The sequence below is a fragment of the Temnothorax nylanderi genome, unplaced genomic scaffold, assembly GCF_030848795.1.
Source record: "Temnothorax nylanderi isolate EJ_2023f unplaced genomic scaffold, tnyl_v1.0 TNYL_tig0077_pilon, whole genome shotgun sequence".
Lineage (NCBI taxonomy): Eukaryota > Metazoa > Arthropoda > Insecta > Hymenoptera > Formicidae > Temnothorax > Temnothorax nylanderi.
Window position 1 is genome coordinate 688,709 of NW_027249139.1, and position 23,020 is coordinate 711,728.

Below are 23,020 nucleotides of genomic sequence, written 5' to 3' on the forward strand. Positions count from 1 at the left end.
ATCGTCTCAGAAATCTCTTATCTCCCGTTTCGTATTTTCATATTGATTTTTCCTGGTCTCAATTTTACTCATGCAATGCGGATTATTATGCACGTTTTATTACTATTATTGTTATTTTTATAAATTACTGCAAATTATTTAGAAGCAAGCAGTAACATAGAAAGTACTTACTTCAAGAAGATCGGCCACAGTATCGGGTAAGTTAAACTCCCTGACAACGCGCAGTCGCACTTGCCGATTAATTTCGTGTCGCGAAGAAAGCGGCAAACTTATGGCTCGTTGACAACTGGGCGATTGTTTCAATTTCTGCTCTCGTTTCAGCATTGCGGCCATTGTTGCAGAGTCTGGTACTATAACACAATCGAATTAGATCTTTTATTTTACATCAGTTATAAGTTAAGCCTATCTATTATTTTTCCGTTTATCAATTTTCCATCCACTATTTGATTGATTGATATTAAAAGTTTATATTGAATTTATTATTGGAGCATTCTCATTTTCTTATTATAAGGTTGTCTGTATTTTTATGTCGAATTGCATGGATATATATAAAAGTTTACAATATCAGTTTTAGGTTTATAAAATAGATAATAATTTAATGTTGCAATACCTGGAAATGCAGCTGCAAGAACATCAACACCAGCGGTACCCATAGCTCTCGGTTTCTCCTCAACCATGTACAGCGCATCCGGTATATCCGCTACGTATCGCGGTCTTCGTAATCTCACTAGGTCAGCTTCCTGAATCATTTGTTCTTCCACCAAAGACTAATATCGAATAAACATAGTTTCCGTTAGTATATTCCATTGTCATTAATATTATTTCTGGTTTTGAAAACCATGTATTATTATCACCTTGATTTCTTCGTAATACGGCATGAATAGCCTTGGTCGCACAAAAAATCCATTTTTCTTTCCGCCTCTTATCCAAGCATTCACCCTCAAATTATCTCTTTCGTCTCCTATCATGTGACTTGGTGGGGTTGAAACCAGTCCTCTCCTAATAGCCTAAATTATCAATATAAAAAAATATATTAACGAGAAATATATTTACTTTTAAATAATTTAAAAATGTTTTGTGAGAAATATACCTGTGCTAATGCTTCGCTATTCGGCGGCAATATATGATCTATTCTGACAAGCGGCAAAAGTTCACTTAGTATTTCCCGCAATTCGATGTCGCTGAGATCTCTTTTCTTAATACCCTTTCTCGTCACCGAGTGCACAGTATGGCTAAGCAAATTAGGTTCCCGATCCTCCATTCGACGTACTAATTCGTGTTCGCCCCACTTGAGCACTGCCTGCAGTACTTCAAGTTCGCTCGCTTGTAAAAAATGGCTCTGTAAAACATTCGCTAAGTGGGCGTGATCTAACTGATGAAGAATCGAGGACGAAGCAATTGGCTGAAATTCCTCCCTTAAGTAATGCAACGCTTGTCTGTGCACCCATGCTGATCCATGAGGTTGACTGCCCCATCTGCACGTAATGTACTTTTTTTTAGTAACAATCTAATTTCTAATGGTTGTAAAAGATCTATTAGTAATCAGATTTACTTGAGAACAGTCGGTAGTGATTCCAAGGTGAGATACTCTAAAATAAGATCCTCGCAGCCTTGCGATAATATATCAAGCTCGAGAAACCGTCCAATCTGATACAATTCCATCGCTTCCTCTAATGGGCTTGGTCGCATTCGGCCCGTATGTGTCAGAGCTTGAACCTGTAAATTTAAACAAAAGTATTAACGTATAAAATTAACGTATATCACGTAATGTACGGAATATTTCTATGTTGAGATTTTCTTACCTCTCCCAAACTACCAGCACTATTTCCACAACCGCTTCCTCTCAGTATTAATGACAAGTCAACGGTATCTAGATACACAGCATGTAGCAATACTCTGGCATATCGTTTAGGTATCACGCTTTCGTCCAACACTATTCTAGTAGGTATGTGAAGCGCCCTTTCTGTATGATCCTCGCCCGATCTAGTCCGTCTTTGTATTAAATTTCTGAAGAAAGGAGATCTTGCGGAAAGTATCGCTTTGTGACATGGCAGCTCTAATTTGGGGCGAAATCCGTACTCCGAACTTCCACTATCCGGTCTTTGATAATCACTGTCCGATGTGAATACGAGAGCGGCGTCCGCATAATCACCGGTATCCAGCAAATATCTGAGATCATGCTCCAGTGGATTTGGAGTTCCGAACTCTTCTCCGAGTCGCCGGAGTAGGTTCGCTTCCAAAGTCGCATCGTGCGGACAAATATCACCAGTGTAAAGATATCGTAATAACGCTGAGAACATCTGCACCTCGAGATGCGGAGTCCGTAGCTCCAAACATATTCTAGCACCATATCCTGCAATTTTTTATGAAATATACATATAATGCGTGAACACAATATAACAGCATCTCGTTTAATATTAATTTTCAAATTATAAAAGGAAAATTGCCGTAAAAATTTTTTATTGCTTTATAAAGAGAATGTAAACTATCGTTAAAATATATACCAGGACAACCAGCCAACAAATCCCTAAAGTATGGGCATCTGGCGGAAAGCACGGCTCTATGAACGGGAAAACACGCTCCTCTATATACAAGATCCACATCGGAGCAATGTTTGTAATCATATAACATCGACAGATCTTGCTTAAAAGTAGCAGCTGGCGGTCTGGCTAATTCGGCTTGAACATGAAGATCTTTCAACGCAGCTAACGCCTCATACTCTTCAAGCAAAGCGGTCGCTTCTAAGTGACTCCATGTGGACACCAGGTCTCTAATAATTCTACCATGATCACACGCTTTAGAGGAGCGGCGTCTCCTAATAAATTTCTTGCGCAGCGTCGCAAATCCTGTCATCTTCTTCTTTTTCTCTCTATACATGAATAAACAACTATAGAAAGTTTGATGTGCGATCAAATCTATAACTCTCATCTATCAATAATTATCTACTTATATATTATAAAATATGATACAGCATATTACTTTTACTGTTTGAACTCATTATTTCTCTGCATTTCCTATTTGAGATAATACTCTTAAAGATAGTCATTGTTCAAAAGCTTTACGCGCTTCGTAAAACACGAACTAAATATTTCTTTTATTATTTAAAAACTTAAACGCTAAGCAAAATGACATTACGAATATTGCAAATTGTATAAAACGTTGATAATATGTACCTAACTGCAATGCCATGTTGTTCCGGACTACTTGACGCCGAGAGTCTGGCTGCTTGGACCGAATCTCCACCTACACTGGTGATGCTTGATGATGCAGAAGCACCCATTCTATGTGTCATGTGAGAGGCATCTCCAAGCTGTCTTCTCATGAACCAGGAGTCCCTTTTATCAGTATTATCTATACCCCTTATGCGTCTGCGTTGTAACACACACGGTGTCAAAATACGAAGTACATTCATTGCTCACCCAGACGACAGCCTAAAACAAATAAGTGGAGCATATATTAGCGATAAACATTTATAGGCAATGTTAATGTAACAATATATAAGATTTTAGAGCAAAATTATTAGTTTGGAGACAAATGCAAAGATAACTAATCTATGCGTGATATATTAATATCAATGTCTTATTTATAGCTTCTCACATATCTCTCATAACTGTCTACATATAATTACCTTCTTCTCTAATGAGCTATAAACAGCTATCTAGTCATGAAATTGGATACAGATATGGTGTTACAGTTACTAAATATTTACCCCCATTTCAAAACCATGTTTGCATTTGCCTACCCAAATGTTTTACTTAAGATTACAAACGTGAGACCCATGTTTATGCAAGCAGGACATTTTAGTTCAAGCAAATTGTAGCTGCATTCGAAAACACGTCGTCAAGTACTGACGTTAAACGGGTTTAAATTTGCCGATCTTGCTCCGACTCCGATTTGAATGTACAAATGGTGCTTGCGTGGTTGAGACAGCATGGATATACGCAAGTGACGTGCAAACGGAGCTCCAGAGCTCCGAGTCGACGAGATTTGACGTATCGACTGCATAGCGACAGATCCCGACGAGCGTTCCCCGGGAGGTAACGCTACGCGACCACGGAGGCGGGGGAAAAGGACAGCTCGCGAGGATCGCGGGGATCGATGCCATGAGACACGCACGTTTCCTCGACAGAGAGCTTCCCCGTCTAATGAGACACGACGGTGTCAGGCCGTGCGAGCGCAAATAACGCGTGACGGGCCGTGCAGCCAAGCGATACGTGACGCGCGAGCAGCAGGTTCACTCACCTTCGCGTTCGCAGGGGAGCAGGGGAGGGGAGGGAGGGAGGAAACGAAAAATAGAGGAAACGCTCGTGATTCAAGTCGAGGATCGCGCGAACGGGGGAGCGATAACGAGTCGCGTACTTACAAACAACACCCGCCGTCGAGCGGGGAATCCACGGATTCTCGCTCGACGACGACGACGACGACGGCGGAGGAAGTACGGGGGGAGGGGAAGAGCGAGGGGGAGGGACGCAGTGCTCTGGGCATCGTCGTTACCTGGGTCTCCGGGGGACTGGCGTCCCTCATCCATATTACTCGCGGTCACTCGGCGCGACACTCGGCCGCACAAACTCGCGCTGATAATCATCACAAAGCACGACAGCCATGTTTATCATTCCGCGGGAGGGAGAGAGTCCGAGAGAGCGAGCGCGAGGCCGCGAGCGTGTCCAGCGTCAGTCTCGTGCGTGCGCGCGCGCGCGCGCGCGGGTATGTGTGCGCGGAGCGGAGTAAATAAAAGCGAGGCGGAGAGAGAGGTAGATCTCGCTCGGTCGCGCGGCGCCCCTAACGGTGTCGTCGCCGTCGTCGCCGTCGTCGCGCACTCGCCGCGCGCGCTGCGGGCGGCTCGAGAGCTCGAATCGAACGAATCGATCGCGCGCGCGCCGCGCGATTCACGTCAAACGCGACGCGACGTCAGGACGGCGGACGTCATCGCGCGCCGCGCACCGCCGCCGCGGCGACGCTCGATGACGACATGGCACGACGCTCGTCACTCGAGAAATGTCAGAAATGGATCGTCACCCACGGCCCGATTACGGCATTGAAACCCGCGCGTTTACGTTTCGCGCGATACTTACGAGAGGAAAATTATTCGCGTTCTCGACTCGCGACGAGCTCCATTTCGACGGCGATCTCTTTTTAGACCGGAGGTGACGCGCCAATCGCGCGCGGCTTTCCGCTTGGCTCCGTGACGTCGTTGGAGCGGTGCCTCGCGGAAGTCCGTTTCAGCCAATAGACTGTTGGCTCGACAGGAGAAAAAGCGACCTTCAATTAGATCTTTTTTTTTTTTTAAAGGAGGTCATAAATGCCTCAACATATGAATTTGCAATCAAAAATCAATCATGAAATTATGATGCGCGAATATTTGCGTGCGAAATAGGAGATCCGAATATGGCGTAAATTCATATCTTTAAAACATTTTTATGATCCCGAATGTACGTTTTTTACATTATATACTTTAAATGCACACGCAATGTTTATGCTTCGAAAAGAACGAGGGAAATAAATCGAATTATTTATAATGGACGTATAACTTCGTTGGTTTTTACTTTACATTTTCTTCATGAAATACTTCTTGCAATTTCTCCACGGTATACTAATAAGTACACCAAGTTAGTGCAAACTTATAGATATATGTACAAGAAAATTTCATTAAAAAATTATGTCCGATATATGTGAGTAAGTGCAACATTTGTGTAATCCTGAATATACATTGTGAATATATTTGTTTAATTTCAAAGTACATACATTTACATTATGTATGTACTTTGAAATGAAACAAATGCACACGCAATGTGCTTTGAAAGGTTGAGGAAAATAAATTGAATTATTTATAATGAATATATAACTTTAGTTTTTACTTTACGTTCTCTTCACGTAATATTTCTTACAATTTTTCAACGTATACTAATATAAGTACACCAAACTTAACTTATAGATATATACAATCTTTCAAAAAATTACATAAAAAAATATTTCCATTTATGCACACGCATATATATATATACAATATATTAAACGATATGTTATTGTAAAGTGACTTAGAGCCTTGCATTCGATCCACCACTTACTATTATGGTCTCACCGGTGATATAAGAAGCGTCGTTGCTTGCTAGAAATGCAGCTACGCCTGCAATCTCGTCTGGCATTCCGAGTCTTCTCATGCTACTTTGCATTTTGGAAAGTTCATGCGCGCCTTCCGTCTCGTACAACTAAAAACGTAATAAATCTATGTACGAGATTATAATACATACATAAAGATATAATAATTTATGTTCCTTTAATATAACTTTGACAGAATCGCATAATTTTAAAATAATTGTAGAAAAATACCGGTTTTGAAAATTTAGTCTTTATTATTCCCGGCGCGATGCCGTTTATACGGATCCCATCGTTCGCCAGATCGACCATAGTAGCTTTAATCAGGCCCAATAAAGCAGTTTTGCTAATTGAATATACGCCCAGTAACTGGAAGAAGTTGATAATGACATTAATATTTTAATGTTTAATAGAAAAAAAAGGTATTAATCCAAGAATCTTTAATTTGACTCACGCTAAAAGGAACATATCCAGCGATTGAAGACACAATGATAATGGAAGGCGATTTGCTGCATTTAAGAAGCGGCAAAGACTCCTTCATCAGCAGGAATGTACATTTGACATTGACGTCGAAAATCTTATCCCATACTTCTTCAGAGCAATCCAATACTGAGCCGACTGTTGGATTAACAGCTGCGTTGGACACCAAAATATCCAAGCCTCCAAAGTCAGTTTTGGTCTGTAATTTTTCACAACTTTATAAACTTACTTTTTGACATGTTAATAATAATTAGACGACGATACAATCTATAATTGAAAAAGTTATAAAAATGAGGATGTAAACTTTTCCCAAAGAAAGTAGTGATTTGTTATTATCTCTTACTTTTTCAAACAGATTTTTCCTGTCCTCTGCTTTTCCTACGTGGCAGACCGTACCAGCGACTTGCAAACCCTCGGATTTGAGTTCCTCCACGGCCTTCTTCACGTTCGATTCCTTGCGGCTACTGATCATTACCTTAGCGCCTTCCTGCGCTAAACGTTTCGCTATGGAAAAGCCTATTCTGTGAATATTCAAAGATCATAACCTAAGATTACAGAATTCATAAATCAAGTAGGATGTCAACTATGTTATAATTGATTTTCGTATTAGCAAATGAGAAAAAATTCCTTAGGATCGAGTTCCTCAGGACGAATGTTTACATATCGTGCGGAGCATTCAGATTAATGTTAAAAATATTAAGTATTCACAATACCCCTCTGTGGATGCTGTCACGATCGCGACTTTTCCTTCCAGTCGGTCGCATTTTATCGCGGAAGGCGCATTGGCACCGAATTTTCGGACACTTTGGTTGATCGTCGTACGCAGCATTGTAAAAGACGCGAGACAAATGTACTTAGCGTTGTGCCAAATCATCATTGCATATCACGAATAACGGTAGACTTTGATCTCGCGATATTACATTTGTATTACATATACATATACATGGATTCGTACTGTTATCTCTATAGACATATACTCTGACACTCAGGTAACGTGCCTTTTTTAAGCTGCGTGATATGACAAAGAGAAAAAGAATATTTTAAAACTATATATGCAGGTATATACGTATATAATTTTATTGCGTTAACGAAATTAAAGATCTATATAATTATTAAAATATAAAAATTCTGACTTTTTTTACAAGTTTCGATTTATTACAAAACATATACACAGAAATAATTATACTAATTCTCCACAGGCAGTTATGACGACTTTTTGTGTCGGCGTGCCTGATTTTGTTCCACATTTTTCAACCTTTCTAAGTACATCTAATCCACTGAGCACATGTCCGAAGACAACGTGTTTTCCATCCAGCCAGTCCGTTCTGGCTGTACACATGAAAAATTGTGATCCGTTTGTATTCGGGCCGGAATTGGCCATTGATAGAGTTCCCGGACCGGTGTGTTTCAATTCAAAATTCTCATCGTCGAATTTATTGCCGTAGATTGACTTCCCACCTGTACCATTGTGATTCGTAAAATCGCCTCCTTGGCACATCTGTGATATTTGTGCTAAGGATTTTTACTTAAAGTTAAAAATAAGGTTAAAAATAAATAAAATTATCGGAGACACTGTTTTTAAACAGGATAAAAAGAACATGGTATTTAAGGATACAAAATCTGGAATAATCCTGTGAAGGATGCTACCCTGATATCCGTATCCCTTTTCGTGCGTACAAAGCGCCCGAAAGTTCTCTGCAGTCTTTGGTACAATGTCCGCTCGTAACATCATGATAACTCTGCCCAACTCTTGCTTTCCTATGCTTATGTCAAAGTAAACCTGAGGATTCTGCTTTGCTTTCTTTGATTGCGCAACATCGTTTGTCTTCGTACTGTCGTCACTTTTCAATGTCTCGCCCGCGTGTTCTTGCAGCCAAGTGTCGTCCGCCCATACCGGTTTCGACGAACCTTCCTTTATCTTCTGCGGCTTAGCGATATTTACCCTTATTGTCCGGCCAAACAATTCCGAGTCGTTCTGTCAATCAACATGGATTAATTTTGATAAATTATCACGCTACAAACATAAGCAACATGTCACTTTGATTCTTACGTATTGCCAATGATTAGATAAGAAAAAGTCAGATTTATATCAAAGGATTAATGCTTTCTGTATCCTTTAAATTAAAAATTAAATCATTCAGTTGATAGTGACTTGTGAGAGTTGACATTATCAATGAATGATTCCTCAAGTAAATTATTTACAACAACAAAGTCTAGAAAATTCTCGGTATCAGATTATTGCTATCAAATCATCTGCCAATGTTATTTAATAACATTTTACGAATATACCATGTTATCAATAGCCGTGGCTGCATCCTCCGCTGTTTCAAATTCAATGAATGCAAATCCTCTATGCTTTTCAGACTCATAGTCCAATGGTATTTGGACATCGACAATTTCTCCAAAAGGTATAAACGCTGCGTGCAACACCTTCTCGTCGACCTCCTCAGCTAAACCACCTAAAAACAAGATGGGATCAAATCGTTAATCTGAACGATAGCTTGCCGCGCAATATTTCTTGGTAATAATCATAGCAAAAGTAAACTTCTCAAATATACAAATAAATAATAGCAATTTGCATACATTCAAATGTTTGCAGACCAAACTTTGATTAATTTAATGGACAGTCAAACGTGGTTAAGTAAATACCTATAACTTTTTCTGAACAGAATTATTAACTTTTTGTTGCTTGACACAGAGAGAAAACTTAGCTCAGAGACAACGAATTATACGGTCAGAGATTCTGCTGTGAGCAATTATACCGGTTGAATCGATCGCCGGTTAAATTATTCGGAGTTTGGTTGAAGTTGGGGTTAAGTCACGCGCGTTATTCGGTGCATCCAAATATTTTTGATCATTAATTCATACGTGCCTACGTAGATGGTCCGCTTCGTATTGCTGCTCATGACGAGTTTCGTTGTATTTTTCTCAGTGCGATTTCAACGCAACAAACAAGCCAGCCTGATAACAAGCGTGTTGACTGAGGGATACCGAGGGACGCCGACGCGTCGACAATACAATCACGGCGTCACGGCACTGTTTACTGCCGAGGATTTATAAGTCGAGGCGCGATGCGATCGACAGCGAGAGGACGTCACTTACATAAGCTCGTTCCGTCAATCGTGCTTTCAATTGACATTTATTGACAACACTCGACCGGTCGGACGCTAAATGAGCCAGCGCGCAGTATTGTCGTCATATTAATAACCTGTTAAAGGTAAGTGCTAGAAGCGTTATTAAAATACCTGAAATAAAAGGAACGTGGTTCAGAATTTAAAATAGATTAAGAATCAGAGGCAGATTAGATATTAGAAATATATCTGCGATTGTAAACGTGTTTCGCACTCGTGTCACGTATGGAAGGGAGACGTAATCGCACATGATTATACTGATAAGCGTATTTCGACGTATATATCATCACACAGGAAAATCACGGAAGGGTGAATAAAGTTCAAATCAGAATCAGTGCAACATAATTTGTACATACTTTCAGTTGAAGATCTCTAATTTCTATCGTGTAACTCGTGTAACTGTTCTTCTATTGCGATTCTCTATTCTTTACAGGATACGTTTGGTCACTTGTGCGAAAGAATGCTTAGAACAAGGTTGTTACAACGGTGCCTGTCGCATCACGTGCCTTTGAGCTGTAGAGCGATGCATCTCCTGAGGGATAATGCGTATATCAATGGGAATTGGATAGGCGCCAGCGGCAAGCAGACGTTTCCTGTTTGCAATCCAGTCGACAATACCGTTATTGCTCATGTTCCTGATATGAATGTTGCCGATACTCAAGTAGCCATCGACGCCGCTGCCGAAGCTTTCGAGACGTTCAGTAAAACCACGGCGAAGGAAAGAAGCGATTTGCTTAGAAAGTGGTACAATCTAATGGTCGAGCATTCCGAGGACCTGGCTCTTATCTTAACTAAAGAGAATGGAAAATCCCTCGCCGAGTCGCGAGCGGAAATTAAATATGGAAATTCTTTTGTCGAGTGGTTTTCGGAGGAAGCTAGAAGAATAGGAGGAGAAATACTGCAGGCTCCTGTGTCGAACAGAGAATTGTTTCTATTGAGACAACCGGTCGGTGTAGCTGCCCTAATCACACCGTGGAACTTTCCACATGCTATGATTACCAGGAAAGCGGGTGCCGCACTTGCCGCTGGCTGTACGTGCGTCATTAAACCGTCCGAGGACACTCCGCTGACGGCACTAGCGCTAGCAGACCTCGCGGAACAGGCAGGGTTTCCATCGGGGATCCTGAATGTACTCACCACAAGTATAACAAATTCCGCTGCCGTCGGCAAAGAGCTATGCGAAAATCCAAAGATAAGAGTGTTATCGTTTACCGGCTCCACAGCTGTAGGAAAGATCTTATATAAGCAGTGCGCCTCAACCGTGAAACGACTTGGCCTTGAATTAGGTGGTAATGCGCCGTATATCGTATTCAAATCCGCTGATGTAGATTTAGCTGTAAACAGCGCTATGGCCAGCAAATTTCGCAACACTGGTCAAACATGTGTCTCGGCAAACAGGTTTTTCGTAGAAGCTGACATTTTCGACGAGTTTGTTAAGAAATTTTCGGCAAGAATTGAAAAAGATATCAAGTTGGGAGATGGCAGTAAAGAGGGTATCACTCACGGGCCGCTTATTAAGAAAAGTCAATTGGACATGGTAGACGGTTTAGTAAAGGACGCAGTTCAGAAAGGTGCTAAGGTACATTGCGGCGGAAATCCATTACCAGATCTCGGACCATTGTTTTATGCACCTACTCTATTAACCAATATAACTGAAGACATGCAAATTTACAACAAAGAAATCTTTGGGCCCGTAGCTGTAATTAATAAGTTTTCTAGCGAGGAAGACGTATTGAGACAAGCCAATGATACACCCGTTGGTTTGGCTGGATACTTCTTCTCGCAGGACATATCACAGATATTTAGAGTTGCGCGTAAGTTAGAAGTCGGTATGGTAGGTGCCAACGAGGGATTAATTTCATGCGCGGAAGCCGCTTTCGGTGGGGTGAAAGAATCTGGTTTAGGAAGGGAAGGTTCTAAGCATGGGGTTGAAGATTTTCTTGATATCAAATATGTATGTGTTGGCAATCTTAAATACTAATTATATAAAATGCATTTTGAACACCAGTCACTGTTATTCAATAATAGTTGCTAGAAATCAAGACAGACAATAATAGGCCATATAATTTAATAATAATATAATATATAATAATGAGAGAAAACTTCCATAGTGTTCTAAGACTATAATTTTTGGCTATGATTATTTATATGTAATTTTATTGTTAATTTTGCTTTTAATGGTTTATGCTCTTTATTATAGTTAATTATAAGTTCTTGTAATAATAAATATTAAAAACAATTTTATTTTATTTTTTTAAAACTCAAGCAGCTTTATTTTAATTTGTATCATATACATTTATTAAAATTTATACTTAACAATTTGTTATTGTATGTGTTAATATTAAATAAGAATATCAGTGAGAATATTAAGTTTCTAGAGTGCAATATATAATTTCATTATAATAGTATAAAAGTATTGTTTTTGTATTATATTTTACTAATCTGCTTCTTCCAATGTGTTATAGATTTTATATTTTTTTATATCACATATAACACGTACAGTACAAAACAAGTCTTCCAAACTTTATAAATGGAGTACAATATATAAGATATATTTAGGAGAAGCATCAATACACTTTTTCCTACATTCACCTATTTTTTCCATAGATATTATATGCTTTAATTATGTATCGTAATTACTAGGAATTACGAGAGGAACTCGATGGAGAATTTTAGACAGTATATATACGAATAATATGAGATATGAGATATATAGATATATACAAATCATATAATTATGTAATTATAATTAAATGGATTTTATAAATCTATATAGGCTGTTACATAGGTATCCCATACTTTTCTCCGCTTACATTACTTCTTTAATAAATCTTTTTTGTGGCGTATTCTTTTATGACTCAATTGTCAATAACTTAGTAATTAAGTATCAAAATGATATGTCCAAATTCATTTAAAGTTCCATTAAAAATAAAAAATTACGTTTTATTGTTCAATTTAACAGACTTATGTAATTTTTATTTATAATATTTATTCTCGTTTATGATTTAAAGATTATAAGTGAGATTATAATCTTTATATTATATATATTATATTATGTCATTTTATTATACATATCATTTTATATTAAAACTTAAATATATATTGAAATATAAATCTCTTTACATTAAAAATAATATAAATTTTTTGGGCCTCGTATGTACAGTCAAAAAAGTATGTGTACCTGTGACATTTTGTTTATCTACAATGACATAATCGATAATCCGATATAAAAGTCTTTATCTCCCTGCTGCTCAAGCGTGTAATTCCGTTATGATCGATAACTGTATTATATAGTACATAACTTATAATTGCATTATTTAAAAAAATGATTTTTTGCGAAATATTGCTTATGATTATAATGGATAGGTTTTTGTACAATTACGTGTGATCATATTTTAGAAATAAAGATGTATTCACATGAAGTAATAGTAAATATAATACATGAACAGTAAAACATGTTATATAGATGTTATTATAATGACAGTGTTATAACCAGAATAAAACAGTAGTAAGAATGTCAGCAATTTGTCAGTCCATGTTTCTTAATATACCTTTCTCTGGCTTCTTGTATCATTTTAGCTTTCTTCTCTTGGAAGGAAGTAGTACCCAATACCTTGTCCTTTGCAGAAGATCCACTGGACGATGTTACGGACGATTGAGCTGGCGGATTGGGTTCTGGAGTGTAAGTAACTATGCCATCAAGAATATTGGCGATCGTAACATCAACGTTTCGAGTTTTCACTGCGACAAAAAAATGGAAAAGCAGATTTAATAACCGCTACTGTATTAAAAAAAAATCACTACGCAATCAGTAAGATTAATAAAACATACCACAGTAAGATTAATAAAATTAAATCAAGATTCAGACAAGTGTAGATATATATATATATATATACACACATATATATACATACTGAGATCTCGCAGAATCACATTGTGTGGGACCAATGGAAGTACTTCGCTGACTTGACGAGCCATCCTTTGTATTTCTATACTATGTATAACTTGTGAGTTTGGCGTATTTCTGTTGGGACGCGCGCTACTGAGTATTCTCGTGCGGTAACGCTTCTCATACTCCGTTTTGTCCGATACGGTGTGAGAACATGTCTGAAGTCCCAGAGCATCCGCGATATCTTTCTCTACTTCTCGCACAAGTATCTCGTGGTCGGAGTTTCGTCTGATTTTCAGGTATCTGAGTGTGAAAACTGTATAGGGCACGAACATAAACCAAAATACTTCTGTCAACCAGGTTGAAGCCAACGAGGTAAGATGCACAGGTACAAGTTCTGATCTCGACGCTTTGATGGCGACTGGCTGGACAGATGTTTCTATGCTAAACGGCCAGGAATTGAACTTCAACAGAGCGACCTGGTTGTTAGTCGTGCTGAACTCGGGCTGCACGGCCACACTGTACGTCGAGGTGGAAAGAAATTGTTTTATGTTTGCAATTAGCGTCTCCTTGCTGTTCATATTCATCTTTTGTAATCCCAGCGTGTTACTCAAGGCAGTAGGTAGCTCCCAAACGCTGGGGATTACCGTCTCCGTCGCGCGACGTAGAGCAAAGTGATCCAAAACGGATGCATTATTTGCGATTATTATCCTCGACTGTTTGTCTCTGGGCTCGCTCTCGGGATCGATCTTAACTATTATGCCAAAAGCAATTCTAATGCCGTAACTTAAGAATGCTCGAAGAGAATTGCAATCGGGTAGTAGCGACGCTAGAAGCCAGAGCAGCAATACCACCAAAAGTCGCAGCAGCACAAGTACAAATCCTACTGGCGAATATAAGACTACGAGTAGAAGGCCCCAAACGCTAGGAAACCTAAATTCATAATAACATAATTGATCGAACTTTAATACATTATACACTAATTTTAGACGACAATTATAGTAAAAAATAATCATTTTCTATTTTCTTTGAATATCTTTTACGGTGAATACGCCATATGATAAAGAACAATATTTGTTCACTTATAAGAATACCTCTTATGCTCTTGTGATTTTCAATCAACGTTTACGACGAAAATAACGTAACTGAATAATGATAGCTGTGTCCGGAGGTTCTTTTCGAAAAGACCTTTTGCAGAAAAGATCATCTCACCTGCTTTTGTTAAACAAATCCTGAATATCAATTTGTGACATTTCTTACATCGACCATCTGTCACATCTGAAGATACAGTACTCGTTGTTCGTATTTTGTTAATATCCAAGCTGTTAAGTCAAGTACCGTTCAGGCTGCGACGTGATTGACCCTTTTTCTCACATATTTCACAGTAACCTCCCAATTGATGCAGATTTTCCTTTTCGCCACCTTCAGCAATCAGCTGTTCCGTATTCCGTAGTTACGTACTTACGTGTGTGTGACAGCGCTAGGGATTTTTTTCATCCACGTTTTCCTACCATGGGTTATATCATCGTTCATGCGTTCCGCAAGAGATATCCAGATATCCTAACCGACGTATAGTTGGCAAACAAATTAAAAATTATTGAAAATTATCTTATCCAATCGTTTGGAAATCATTTGGAGATATTTGGAAAAAACTTTTCAGAGTTTGGAAAACCATACGACCAACAGATATCACCTCTCTCTTCTAGTAATGCTGGATCTACAATGCGAGTCGCAAAGTCGTGAGTCGCAAGAATTGACCAATCACAGTCGAATTTGAGGAGAATAATCGACTGTGATTGGTCAATTCTTGCGACTCACGACTTTGCGACTCGGCATTGTAGACCCAGCATAAGAATTAAACATGACTAATTATCATTTCATCAAGAATCTTAAGAATCTTAAATAATTTAATCTGTACACAGTAACATGATTCCATACATTAAAATATAAATTAAACTACTCAGTAATTCCAAACTTTCCATTATCAATTCTCAATTCTCAATTCCCTCTGAGAATTGAGAATTGAGAATTGGGAATTGGGAAAAGGGATTTGGGAATTGGGATTTGGGAATTGGGAATTGGGATTTGGGAATTGGGATTTGGGAATTGGGAGATGGAAATTGGGATTTGGGATTTGGGAATTGGGATTTGGGAATTGGGATTTGGGAATTGGGATTTGGGAATTGAGAATTTAAAATTGAGAATTTAGAATTTAGAATTTAGAATTGGGAATTGAGAATTTAGAATTTAGAATTGAGAATTTAGAATTGAGAATTTAGAATTTAGAATTTACAATTAAGAATTGAGAATTTAGAATTTAGAATTTAGAATTTAGAATTGAGAATTAAAAATTTAGAATTTAGAATTGAGAATTTAGAATTGAGAATTGAGAAACCACGTTTACCTTAATTATTGTCGGCCTATCACCGACGTAGTAGCCGCGGCACGCGCATACGTAAATACAATATATGTATTAAAATATCGAATAGTAATTAAAATTGAAATAACTATATATTCAGCAAATTTCTAATTAGGTAGGCCTCTCGATAATTAACAATAAAAATTAAATCTGGCCAAATAACGTGCGTTATTTGTGCGTGATAAATCAAATTTCGTCCGGACAAAGATGTAAGAAGAATAAATAAATAAATTTTGATTTTTTTACGCACAAATAACCGCGTTGACTCTCGGCCAGGTTTAATTTTTATTGTTCTAATTAATAATTCATTTATAAAATATCTCCGCGCAATAATTCCATAGAAATTATGTGGATAACATGTGGATATCTAATGGATATCGCTGGTAGCTATTTGATAGATATGGATATGTGGATCACACGTAGATATTTAATGAATATCTCTGGTGGCTATTTGATAGATATGGATATTTTTATATTTAATAGATATCTAATAAATATCCACCATAGATATTGGACTTATATGGATATGTGATATCCAATGGATATCTATTAAATATTATGCTCTGTGTGGGAAGGGATTGGAGTAACATTGAAGTAATAACCGACTCCAAGCCGACGCGCGACGTAGTCTAGTAGACTATAAAGTATTGAAAAAGTGCCATTTATCCACATGTTATGTAATAAATACAGTTGTTAGTTTTTTACCAAACGGAATTTATTTTTTCAACAAGTATAACATATCTTCCATTATGTGATAAGGAAACTTATATGTATAGAGTTGAGAATAGTTGCTTTAGAAAGAGTTGCCTAGAAAGAAGAGTTGCATTTGAAAGAGTATTGCAGATTATAAAAGGTATATGACGAAAACACCTAATCAATAAGACTATATTTTCATGACCGATGATATCACGTGTACTTTACAGCGAAAACTGAAAACATCTTACAGTATTCTTCACGTAATAACCAGGGAAATTCTATATTTGGATTTGTATCACTAAGTGCATTATTTATATTATTAATATATACATTAGTATCTCCCACGTAGTTTCATTCATGTGTTGCTACAAAATCGATATAAACTCAGAAATTTATTTGAAACAATGCGATTTTTTTATGCTTTTAATACAGATGCTTTTATATAGAATGTAGAAATAAATTTAAAAAACAGATTCGTACAGACTCATATATGGGTTTTAAAACTTACTTCGTACGTACGATTGGAATAATATGAGCACATTTGCACTTTGATTCTATCTGTGTGCACTTAATACGCGTAATGTGTTATAGAAAGCATGTATGTACGTATATTTGAATATAGAGCGTATTCTCTAGTCAGTAGGTAAAATAAAACTCGGAGAGCCCATAGCTATTGCTCCTATGCTTGCACATATAAAAGTGCATAGGAACAATTTATTCTTCGTAAAATACAGGCTTCCGAGAGAGATTTCCTACGATCGTTATCTTACTTGAGGAAAGCGTCGCAAACGTTTGCTTTCTTCCCGATCGCGAAACACATTCATATGTGTATGCGTATTATATAAGAATGTATACATGCATTATAATAAACAATACAGATCTGCATACGCACATATGGCCATGTGTATAATATACCTATATACTCGTTCTTGCCTCAAAAGGGCTTGAAATGTCGCATTACTATAAACATTTTGTTCTAAATAGATTACATGACATTCATCTCAGTGGGTTTCGATTTATATTACCGGTTGCTCACTGCTGTTTGGGAGACTACATGGGACCCTCTATCAAACTGATCTTCATCGTACAGTAATAAATGCTGCGACCCAAGCATAAGAGCGCCAATAGAAATGCACCTGGAAATGATCCAAAAATGTGATGGACGAATTTTTTAAATAGCGACTGAATAGTAGAAGTTATTGACGAATTATCGACAATTTTCGAAATCTGAGATATCGCTTATACCCACCAATATAAGCTACATAAATTCCTCCGTTTGTTTTTACATATTTATAGGTCCCGACCTGTAATTATGTACGGTATAAAATTAATATTACACAGATCACCAACAATACAAACAAGAAATTGAGTTTTGTACACTTACCGTTACAGCTATAGCAATTACTAAGGCTATAATCCCAACGATAATGAATACAATCCCTCTTCCTCTAGCAAAGTCTGGACCAACGGAAGATATCTTACGGCAATGTGGACATCGAGCCAAAGCGTTATTTAACGTGTTAAACTGTGGAAGGCAACATTTTGAGACAAAAGAGCTGAAGATCAATAAAACAAAAAATAACTATAATCTCTGATGACTCACCAAGAATGTGTCATGGCAATGGGCACATCCCACCCTGCACATGCCCGGCATTGACAGAACCGGCGGCGTAATGGGGCTCGGTGCCAGATTGATAATACGTTTACAATTTGGCCTGGGGCAGGCGATACGCTGCGAGGAGCTCTTACATATGAGCAGACAATTGCACGGACATCGTACGTACTTCTTTCCAGGTGGTGCATTTCGTATCGGCTGGCAAGAAAAGAAGACAATGGAAGTCGGTAAGTGGTAACAACAGCGTCATCATGTATCGGTAAACAAACCGCAAGAAAGAAACAATCTTCGACGAGACGCGTACCGTGGCCTCGTTACACTGACAACACTTAACGACGTGCTGATCCCTCTTGCCGGAAATGTCTATCATCGCCTGGCAAACCCTGCAGGTGACCATCGGCATGCCGCCCTGGATCGCGGACTGGTACGGCGGCGGCAGCTCGTCCGGCCCGATCGTGGAGACGGTGTGCACCGTCGTTTGCGTCTCGTCTGAAACGACAGATCGAAATGTAATGACACCTGACGGACGGGGCGCGTCCCCGGAAAGGGCGGCCGCGCTTCTCGCGATCCTCCCGGCAACGAGAATTCGCGCGGGGGACAGCAACTAACTCCCGTACTCACCGATCGCATCGCCGACGGCATCGCTGCCGTGCGAGCTATACGTGACGTTCTCGTTCTTCAGCAGCGGCTGCCGCTCGCCCTCCTTGCCGTCCCCCATGCCCAACGACGACGGGACCAAATCGCTGTCACGGCACGACGGTCACGGTTCGCTTCTATTGTTTGACAGAACGGCTCCCGGTGCATCGATGACAAGGATGACAAAATACGAATTCCCCCCTCCGCGCTGTCGTCCGCGGCGTCGCGCCAATGCAGAGGGGAAACCGTGGACACCCTTCCCGCGGGCGTGAGAACGGTGAGAAAGATCGCGCTGTCCAGTCTCGGAGCGGGACGGCGGTACGGCGCAGCGTCGGCGGGAGAAGGAAGGTAGATCGTGATCGCGCCGGAGCACTCGGAGCAGGCGGACGGACGTGAAGCGGTGAAGTGTGTTTCGGAACGTCGCCAGCACTCTCGTTTTTCCTCACGTTGGCCACCCTGCGTCGGCTGATGTCGATATGAGTAACGCGACGGGACGCACGAGATTGGTTATGAGACCGAGGCTCAGGCAGCTCAGGAGATTTTTCTAAAGAGCCGAAGCACCCTAATTCCGATTTAATTGAGCGATGGGGTTCACGAGGCGCTCGTCTTGCTGACGTTGTCCCTTCGCAGTTTAAAGCGAATCACTGAGACCACGCGGCGGACCTCGCGATTGTTTTGCAGGGGTGACGCGTAATTGGATAATTAGCGCGTGTAAACGGGAAAACATTTCCGTCGACGTTTCACAACAATCATGGAGAGTATGGAGACCGTTAAACATTTGTGGAATGTCAATCAGTTCATGACGCAGCTGAAGAGCCCATTGGTTACAGAGTTACAGATGTTTTACATGTAATTTCCTGGACGTTTTATTTTTTACTGACATTACTTGTAATGAATATGAAGAAATATTGAATTCAGTTAAATTAATCATATTTCAATATTATTACTCGATTATTGTTGTTAAATGTTTAGACATGTGCAAAAATAATTATGTCAAGAATAACTTTGTAATTATATCTTGATAATTAGATTTAAATCTAGAAAGAGAGAAAGAAATTAATTGTACTTTTTTATTTACATATATCAGCAGATTTATAAAAGAATTCTTTTTAATTTTTGTTCAAATATTTTCAGGCAAAAATGTAAAAATCTTAGCAACAGAGTAGAGCTGCCGCAGCAGAATTTTGGGCCATCAGTGACGTGTTCGCATTGTGGATCACTTTGGAGAAAGGTGGATCATCGAGTTCGGATAGTAAGTGGCAAAAGAATGTCTAAATCGGTGAAGAAGATTGTGCGAAATATGAATGAAAATCCAGATCAAAAGATTCCAAGAGTTCGCGCAACTTTGGCGTCGAAATCTATAAAAAACGAGATGAGTAGATTGGTCATTAAATGTTCTGTCTGTTCCAAGAACACCGAATTGCCATTCAAGAAAATGAGCCACTTAAAGCCAAACAAGTTGAATAATTCACAGATAGAGACACCGCAAAGTAACCGAAGTAACCGCAAGAGGAAAAAGAAGAAATCTAAGGACAAGACTGCTGGTTTAAATATCTCAGGTTGCACGCCTGTATCACAATTGAACAAGAAAGATTATAGTAAAACACCTACAGCATCGCCTGTAATCACGCCTAAAACAATACCAAGTGACAAGAGATTGTCTACTTCCCATAAGAAACCCAAGAAACTGAACATAGAGCGATTAAAACGTATTATGGAGAATAAGACGACAGCACCTGCAAAAAGAAAGAACTTGCACAGTTTTCTGGCCGAGCTATATTGAAAATATAGGTATTTATATGCAATATGTACATATTGTAAATATCCTTGCGGTGTACAATGTACAATAACATTTTTTAAATATTTTTTTATAACATTTTTTAATAAATGACTAAAACGATATGTGAATTTAATTATTAGAAGTATAATTAAAATTTTGGACTTGAAAATTTAGAATCATGTCTCTGTCTCTAAAATATTAAGATTATGGAGGTGGATGTGTCGATTTGTAAAACAAACATTTTGCATTATTAATACAGGGTTCTTATTAGGCTTTTAAGCTAATAAACTGAGAAGCTTATCTAATTGTTTTCTAATTGAAAAGTACTATTATCAAACCGTTTTGCAGCTCAAAATATGAATATTATAAGTAATATCTCATTTAAAAGATTTTTAAGACGTGATTCAACAGTTATAAATATGGTCCTTATTAAATAAGATTAGAAAGAAGGAATTATGAATACTATGAGTTTTTAAATTAAATCATCTATTTCTTGGAAAACAGTAATATAAAGCAGAAATAAATACATGTTTCTCAAACATTAATAATTACGCTATCCATCAAGAAGTAAAGAAACATTCGATTGCATTGTTGCACATGTTTAGTTGCTGACAAGTAGAACACGTAGAGATGAACACTATTTCTTCTCGCCGAATATTTGCGAATGGTTGCAAATGAGACGTTGGGTTAACATGCAAATCGCATCACGCCACGTCGAAGAGTAAAAATAAGTTTTTGGCATTATATCGTAACTAAATGACGTTCGTATTACAATACTCCCGTTCCTGGTAATGGTCCTACACTATTTTTCACTTTGTGAGCTTATGTGGTCCATGCAAATAAAATAAATACACTATACAATGTACGGTCTGTCACTTATGGCTTCGGATACGCGCGCGTCCGCTCTTTTTTTTCCCCGAGATTCTCCCTCCGCAGTCACTCCAGTGGAATCTCCTGCTTTACGACCTGCAACATTGGGGGTATACTTTATGCACGGTGAAGTTGTAGAATTTTAATGTATTCCCGCGGCACATACCTCGCTCGTATACCTTATTTACTTCGATATCCGCATAAAAAAGGCAACTCACACAGGATAGGGAAATCGTTATTTACGCAGTGGGAAGCTGCGAACGGCCGCGCGGATCCACGATGTTGGACATTAAATTTTTATTTCGCTTTAAGTAGCGCATATAAAAGCACAGCCGATAGCATTCTCTGAGTTTCCAGAATGAGAATTATTATCAAAAATTGAGGAACGAACGAAATGTATTCAGCTTTGTCCGTACATGTAATAAATCATTCATAATGCATACTTTATCAAAGTTTAAATATTTTTATGTGGAATTATGCAAATATGTAAATTTGATTGTTTAAGATTAATTAATACATTATTTTGAAATTTCGCCGAGAATCTATACAGAGAAATAGATCAGTATTCAAGTACTAATTAATGTTCAAAACATTTAAATCAAAATAAAATTTTGTCTCTAATTTATGCTTTTATACTTGATATTGATTTAGTTGAATTCTGAATATAGAATAGAAAAATGTCTGTTTTAACGCATTTTAATTCTTATTATACATATATAAAACATTTTTCTCTAATTTCTGTTTACTTCAGCAGACTGATCAAAATAAAATTTTATCCTGTAAAAGGAAAGAGTAGCAAAATATATATATTTTTAAATCTGGAGAACAATATTCCACATGTTACATAAATTGTTAATTAAATTTAGAATGGATCCTCGTTAAATCTTTCCCCAGCTCATCTATTCTTCACAGTGAGCTCGAAAAGAGTATAAGGACATGTAACAGTACCGCAATACGACATCAACAATACGAGGTGCGGCCGTTCGACAGCGTCATTCGTGGCGATCTATTCACTTTTACGGTTTTCGGCCGGAATATTTCGTGCACACACACACACACACGCAGAGGAATTCTACTTTCATGCAACTACCATGTTAATTCGGTCAGTGGGTCGCGGCAGGAGGTGCGAGGAGGAATCGAAAGAGCCAGAGGAAGAAGGCCGGCGACGACGAAGGAGATGGAGGACGAAGAGGAGGAATCGTGTTAGTCACCTGAATGCAAGCCTCGAGGTAATCCCGCTCGGACATTTCCTGGTCCTTCGCAGGGGGAACTTTTCCCCGTCGGCGCAACTCTTGCTTGGCGTCGTTCAAGTCAAAGATCCCCACTGGGTCCAGCCTGCCCTTGAGCACCAGGCCCGCCAAGTACTCAATGTAGTGCTGCCTGCGGGGGAAAAGTACCCAAGATTTTAGTC

At 38.7% G+C, this 23,020-nt stretch overlaps 8 protein-coding genes across 19 annotated transcripts in view; 2 read left to right on the top strand and 6 right to left on the bottom strand.

Moving 5' to 3' along the window:
- Positions 1 to 4,873, bottom strand: part of LOC139774299 (BTB/POZ domain-containing protein 7) — a 52,474-nt gene extending 47,601 nt beyond the window's left edge. The window contains exons 1-9 of one of the 5 annotated variants that reach the window (XM_071709486.1): positions 4,495 to 4,872; positions 3,174 to 3,431; positions 2,505 to 2,887; positions 1,803 to 2,353; positions 1,553 to 1,716; positions 1,091 to 1,475; positions 855 to 1,007; positions 611 to 767; positions 172 to 350 (exon numbers count right to left, since the gene is read on the bottom strand). In XM_071709486.1, coding sequence (XP_071565587.1) covers positions 172 to 350; positions 611 to 767; positions 855 to 1,007; positions 1,091 to 1,475; positions 1,553 to 1,716; positions 1,803 to 2,353; positions 2,505 to 2,887; positions 3,174 to 3,412 — 2,211 coding nt within the window. In that variant the 5' untranslated portion in view covers positions 3,413 to 3,431; positions 4,495 to 4,872. Of the gene's footprint in view, positions 1 to 171; positions 351 to 610; positions 768 to 854; positions 1,008 to 1,090; positions 1,476 to 1,552; positions 1,717 to 1,802; positions 2,354 to 2,504; positions 2,888 to 3,173; positions 3,432 to 4,363; positions 4,471 to 4,494 lie in introns of those variants that run through there. The other 4 variants (XM_071709484.1, XM_071709482.1, XM_071709485.1 and 1 more) reach the window with 4 other exon arrangements.
- Positions 4,874 to 5,821: 948 nt separating this feature from the next.
- Dhrs4 (dehydrogenase/reductase (SDR family) member 4) lies at positions 5,822 to 7,481 on the bottom strand. Its single transcript, XM_071709493.1, has 5 exons — positions 7,287 to 7,481; positions 6,917 to 7,094; positions 6,548 to 6,772; positions 6,328 to 6,462; positions 5,822 to 6,206 (listed from the first exon to the last, which is right to left on the bottom strand). The coding sequence occupies exons 1-5, from the start codon at positions 7,448 to 7,450 to the stop codon at positions 6,036 to 6,038; spliced, it is 873 nt and encodes a 290-aa protein (XP_071565594.1). The 5' UTR covers positions 7,451 to 7,481; the 3' UTR covers positions 5,822 to 6,035.
- Positions 7,482 to 7,626: 145 nt separating this feature from the next.
- On the bottom strand, positions 7,627 to 9,587 carry LOC139774304 (peptidyl-prolyl cis-trans isomerase E-like). Its single transcript, XM_071709492.1, has 4 exons — positions 9,446 to 9,587; positions 8,863 to 9,032; positions 8,189 to 8,548; positions 7,627 to 8,071 (listed from the first exon to the last, which is right to left on the bottom strand). The coding sequence occupies exons 1-4, from the start codon at positions 9,477 to 9,479 to the stop codon at positions 7,754 to 7,756; spliced, it is 882 nt and encodes a 293-aa protein (XP_071565593.1). The 5' UTR covers positions 9,480 to 9,587; the 3' UTR covers positions 7,627 to 7,753.
- Positions 9,588 to 10,164: 577 nt separating this feature from the next.
- Positions 10,165 to 13,224, top strand: Ssadh (succinic semialdehyde dehydrogenase). Its single transcript, XM_071709487.1, has one exon. It carries the CDS (start codon positions 10,165 to 10,167, stop codon positions 11,683 to 11,685), a length of 1,521 nt encoding a protein of 506 aa, XP_071565588.1. The 3' UTR covers positions 11,686 to 13,224.
- LOC139774303 (lipid droplet-regulating VLDL assembly factor AUP1-like) lies at positions 13,093 to 15,044 on the bottom strand. The gene is made up of 3 exons (XM_071709491.1): positions 14,806 to 15,044; positions 13,619 to 14,526; positions 13,093 to 13,445 (listed from the first exon to the last, which is right to left on the bottom strand). Exons 1-3 carry the CDS (start codon positions 14,844 to 14,846, stop codon positions 13,222 to 13,224), a joined length of 1,173 nt encoding a protein of 390 aa, XP_071565592.1. The 5' UTR covers positions 14,847 to 15,044; the 3' UTR covers positions 13,093 to 13,221.
- A 1,658-nt stretch (positions 15,045 to 16,702) lies between these two features.
- On the bottom strand, positions 16,703 to 19,278 carry LOC139774309 (type 1 phosphatidylinositol 4,5-bisphosphate 4-phosphatase). Its single transcript, XM_071709506.1, has 6 exons — positions 18,945 to 19,278; positions 18,628 to 18,812; positions 18,312 to 18,521; positions 18,093 to 18,233; positions 17,958 to 18,012; positions 16,703 to 17,844 (listed from the first exon to the last, which is right to left on the bottom strand). Exons 1-6 carry the CDS (start codon positions 19,039 to 19,041, stop codon positions 17,759 to 17,761), a joined length of 774 nt encoding a protein of 257 aa, XP_071565607.1. The 5' UTR covers positions 19,042 to 19,278; the 3' UTR covers positions 16,703 to 17,758.
- Positions 19,279 to 19,443: 165 nt separating this feature from the next.
- LOC139774310 (uncharacterized) lies at positions 19,444 to 21,604 on the top strand. Of its 2 annotated transcripts, XM_071709509.1 has the most exons (3): positions 19,444 to 19,808; positions 20,094 to 20,750; positions 21,345 to 21,604. In XM_071709509.1, the coding sequence occupies exons 1-2, from the start codon at positions 19,711 to 19,713 to the stop codon at positions 20,740 to 20,742; spliced, it is 747 nt and encodes a 248-aa protein (XP_071565610.1). In that variant the 5' UTR covers positions 19,444 to 19,710; the 3' UTR covers positions 20,743 to 20,750; positions 21,345 to 21,604. The 2 variants fall into 2 exon arrangements, with proteins under 2 accessions (XP_071565610.1, XP_071565608.1); XM_071709507.1 differs by lacking the exon at positions 21,345 to 21,604 and having other exon boundaries at positions 20,094 to 20,859.
- The window catches only part of Lubel (Linear Ubiquitin E3 ligase), a 45,244-nt gene continuing 43,432 nt past the window's right edge, over positions 21,209 to 23,020 (bottom strand). For 4 of the 7 annotated variants that reach the window (XM_071709497.1, XM_071709499.1, XM_071709495.1 and 1 more), the window contains 2 exons: positions 22,821 to 22,989; positions 21,209 to 21,705 (listed from right to left, as the gene is read on the bottom strand). In XM_071709497.1, coding sequence (XP_071565598.1) covers positions 21,676 to 21,705; positions 22,821 to 22,989 — 199 coding nt within the window. In that variant the 3' untranslated portion in view covers positions 21,209 to 21,675. Of the gene's footprint in view, positions 21,706 to 22,820; positions 22,990 to 23,020 lie in introns of those variants that run through there. The other 3 variants (XM_071709500.1, XM_071709496.1, XM_071709498.1) reach the window with 2 other exon arrangements.

What these genes read in the sequence shown, in the direction of transcription:
- LOC139774310 (XM_071709509.1), top strand. Translation starts at nt 19,711, where the DNA reads ATGGAGAGTATGGAGACCGTTAAACATTTGTGGAATGTCAATCAGTTC. An exon ending in GAGTTACAGATGTTTTACAT is followed by an intron (nt 19,809 to 20,093) that starts GTAATTTCCTGG and finishes AAATATTTTCAG; the next exon opens with GCAAAAATGTAAAAATCTTA.
- Dhrs4 (XM_071709493.1), bottom strand. Translation starts at nt 7,450, where the DNA reads ATGATGATTTGGCACAACGCTAAGTACATTTGTCTCGCGTCTTTTACA. An exon ending in GTGACAGCATCCACAGAGGG is followed by an intron (nt 7,095 to 7,286) that starts GTATTGTGAATA and finishes GAATATTCACAG; the next exon opens with AATAGGCTTTTCCATAGCGA. An exon ending in GGAAAAATCTGTTTGAAAAA is followed by an intron (nt 6,773 to 6,916) that starts GTAAGAGATAAT and finishes GAAAAATTACAG; the next exon opens with ACCAAAACTGACTTTGGAGG.
- LOC139774309 (XM_071709506.1), bottom strand. Translation starts at nt 19,041, where the DNA reads ATGGGGGACGGCAAGGAGGGCGAGCGGCAGCCGCTGCTGAAGAACGAG. An exon ending in GTCAGTGTAACGAGGCCACG is followed by an intron (nt 18,522 to 18,627) that starts GTACGCGTCTCG and finishes TTTTCTTGCCAG; the next exon opens with CCGATACGAAATGCACCACC. An exon ending in ATTGCCATGACACATTCTTG is followed by an intron (nt 18,234 to 18,311) that starts GTGAGTCATCAG and finishes TGCCTTCCACAG; the next exon opens with TTTAACACGTTAAATAACGC.
- Ssadh (XM_071709487.1), top strand. Translation starts at nt 10,165, where the DNA reads ATGCTTAGAACAAGGTTGTTACAACGGTGCCTGTCGCATCACGTGCCT.
- LOC139774303 (XM_071709491.1), bottom strand. Translation starts at nt 14,846, where the DNA reads ATGTCACAAATTGATATTCAGGATTTGTTTAACAAAAGCAG. An exon ending in GATTTGTTTAACAAAAGCAG is followed by an intron (nt 14,527 to 14,805) that starts GTGAGATGATCT and finishes TTATGAATTTAG; the next exon opens with GTTTCCTAGCGTTTGGGGCC. An exon ending in TGTGATTCTGCGAGATCTCA is followed by an intron (nt 13,446 to 13,618) that starts GTATGTATATAT and finishes TTTTTGTCGCAG; the next exon opens with TGAAAACTCGAAACGTTGAT.
- LOC139774304 (XM_071709492.1), bottom strand. Translation starts at nt 9,479, where the DNA reads ATGAGCAGCAATACGAAGCGGACCATCTACGTAG. An exon ending in CCACGGCTATTGATAACATG is followed by an intron (nt 8,549 to 8,862) that starts GTATATTCGTAA and finishes GTTGATTGACAG; the next exon opens with AACGACTCGGAATTGTTTGG. An exon ending in ACAGGATTATTCCAGATTTT is followed by an intron (nt 8,072 to 8,188) that starts GTATCCTTAAAT and finishes CAAATATCACAG; the next exon opens with ATGTGCCAAGGAGGCGATTT.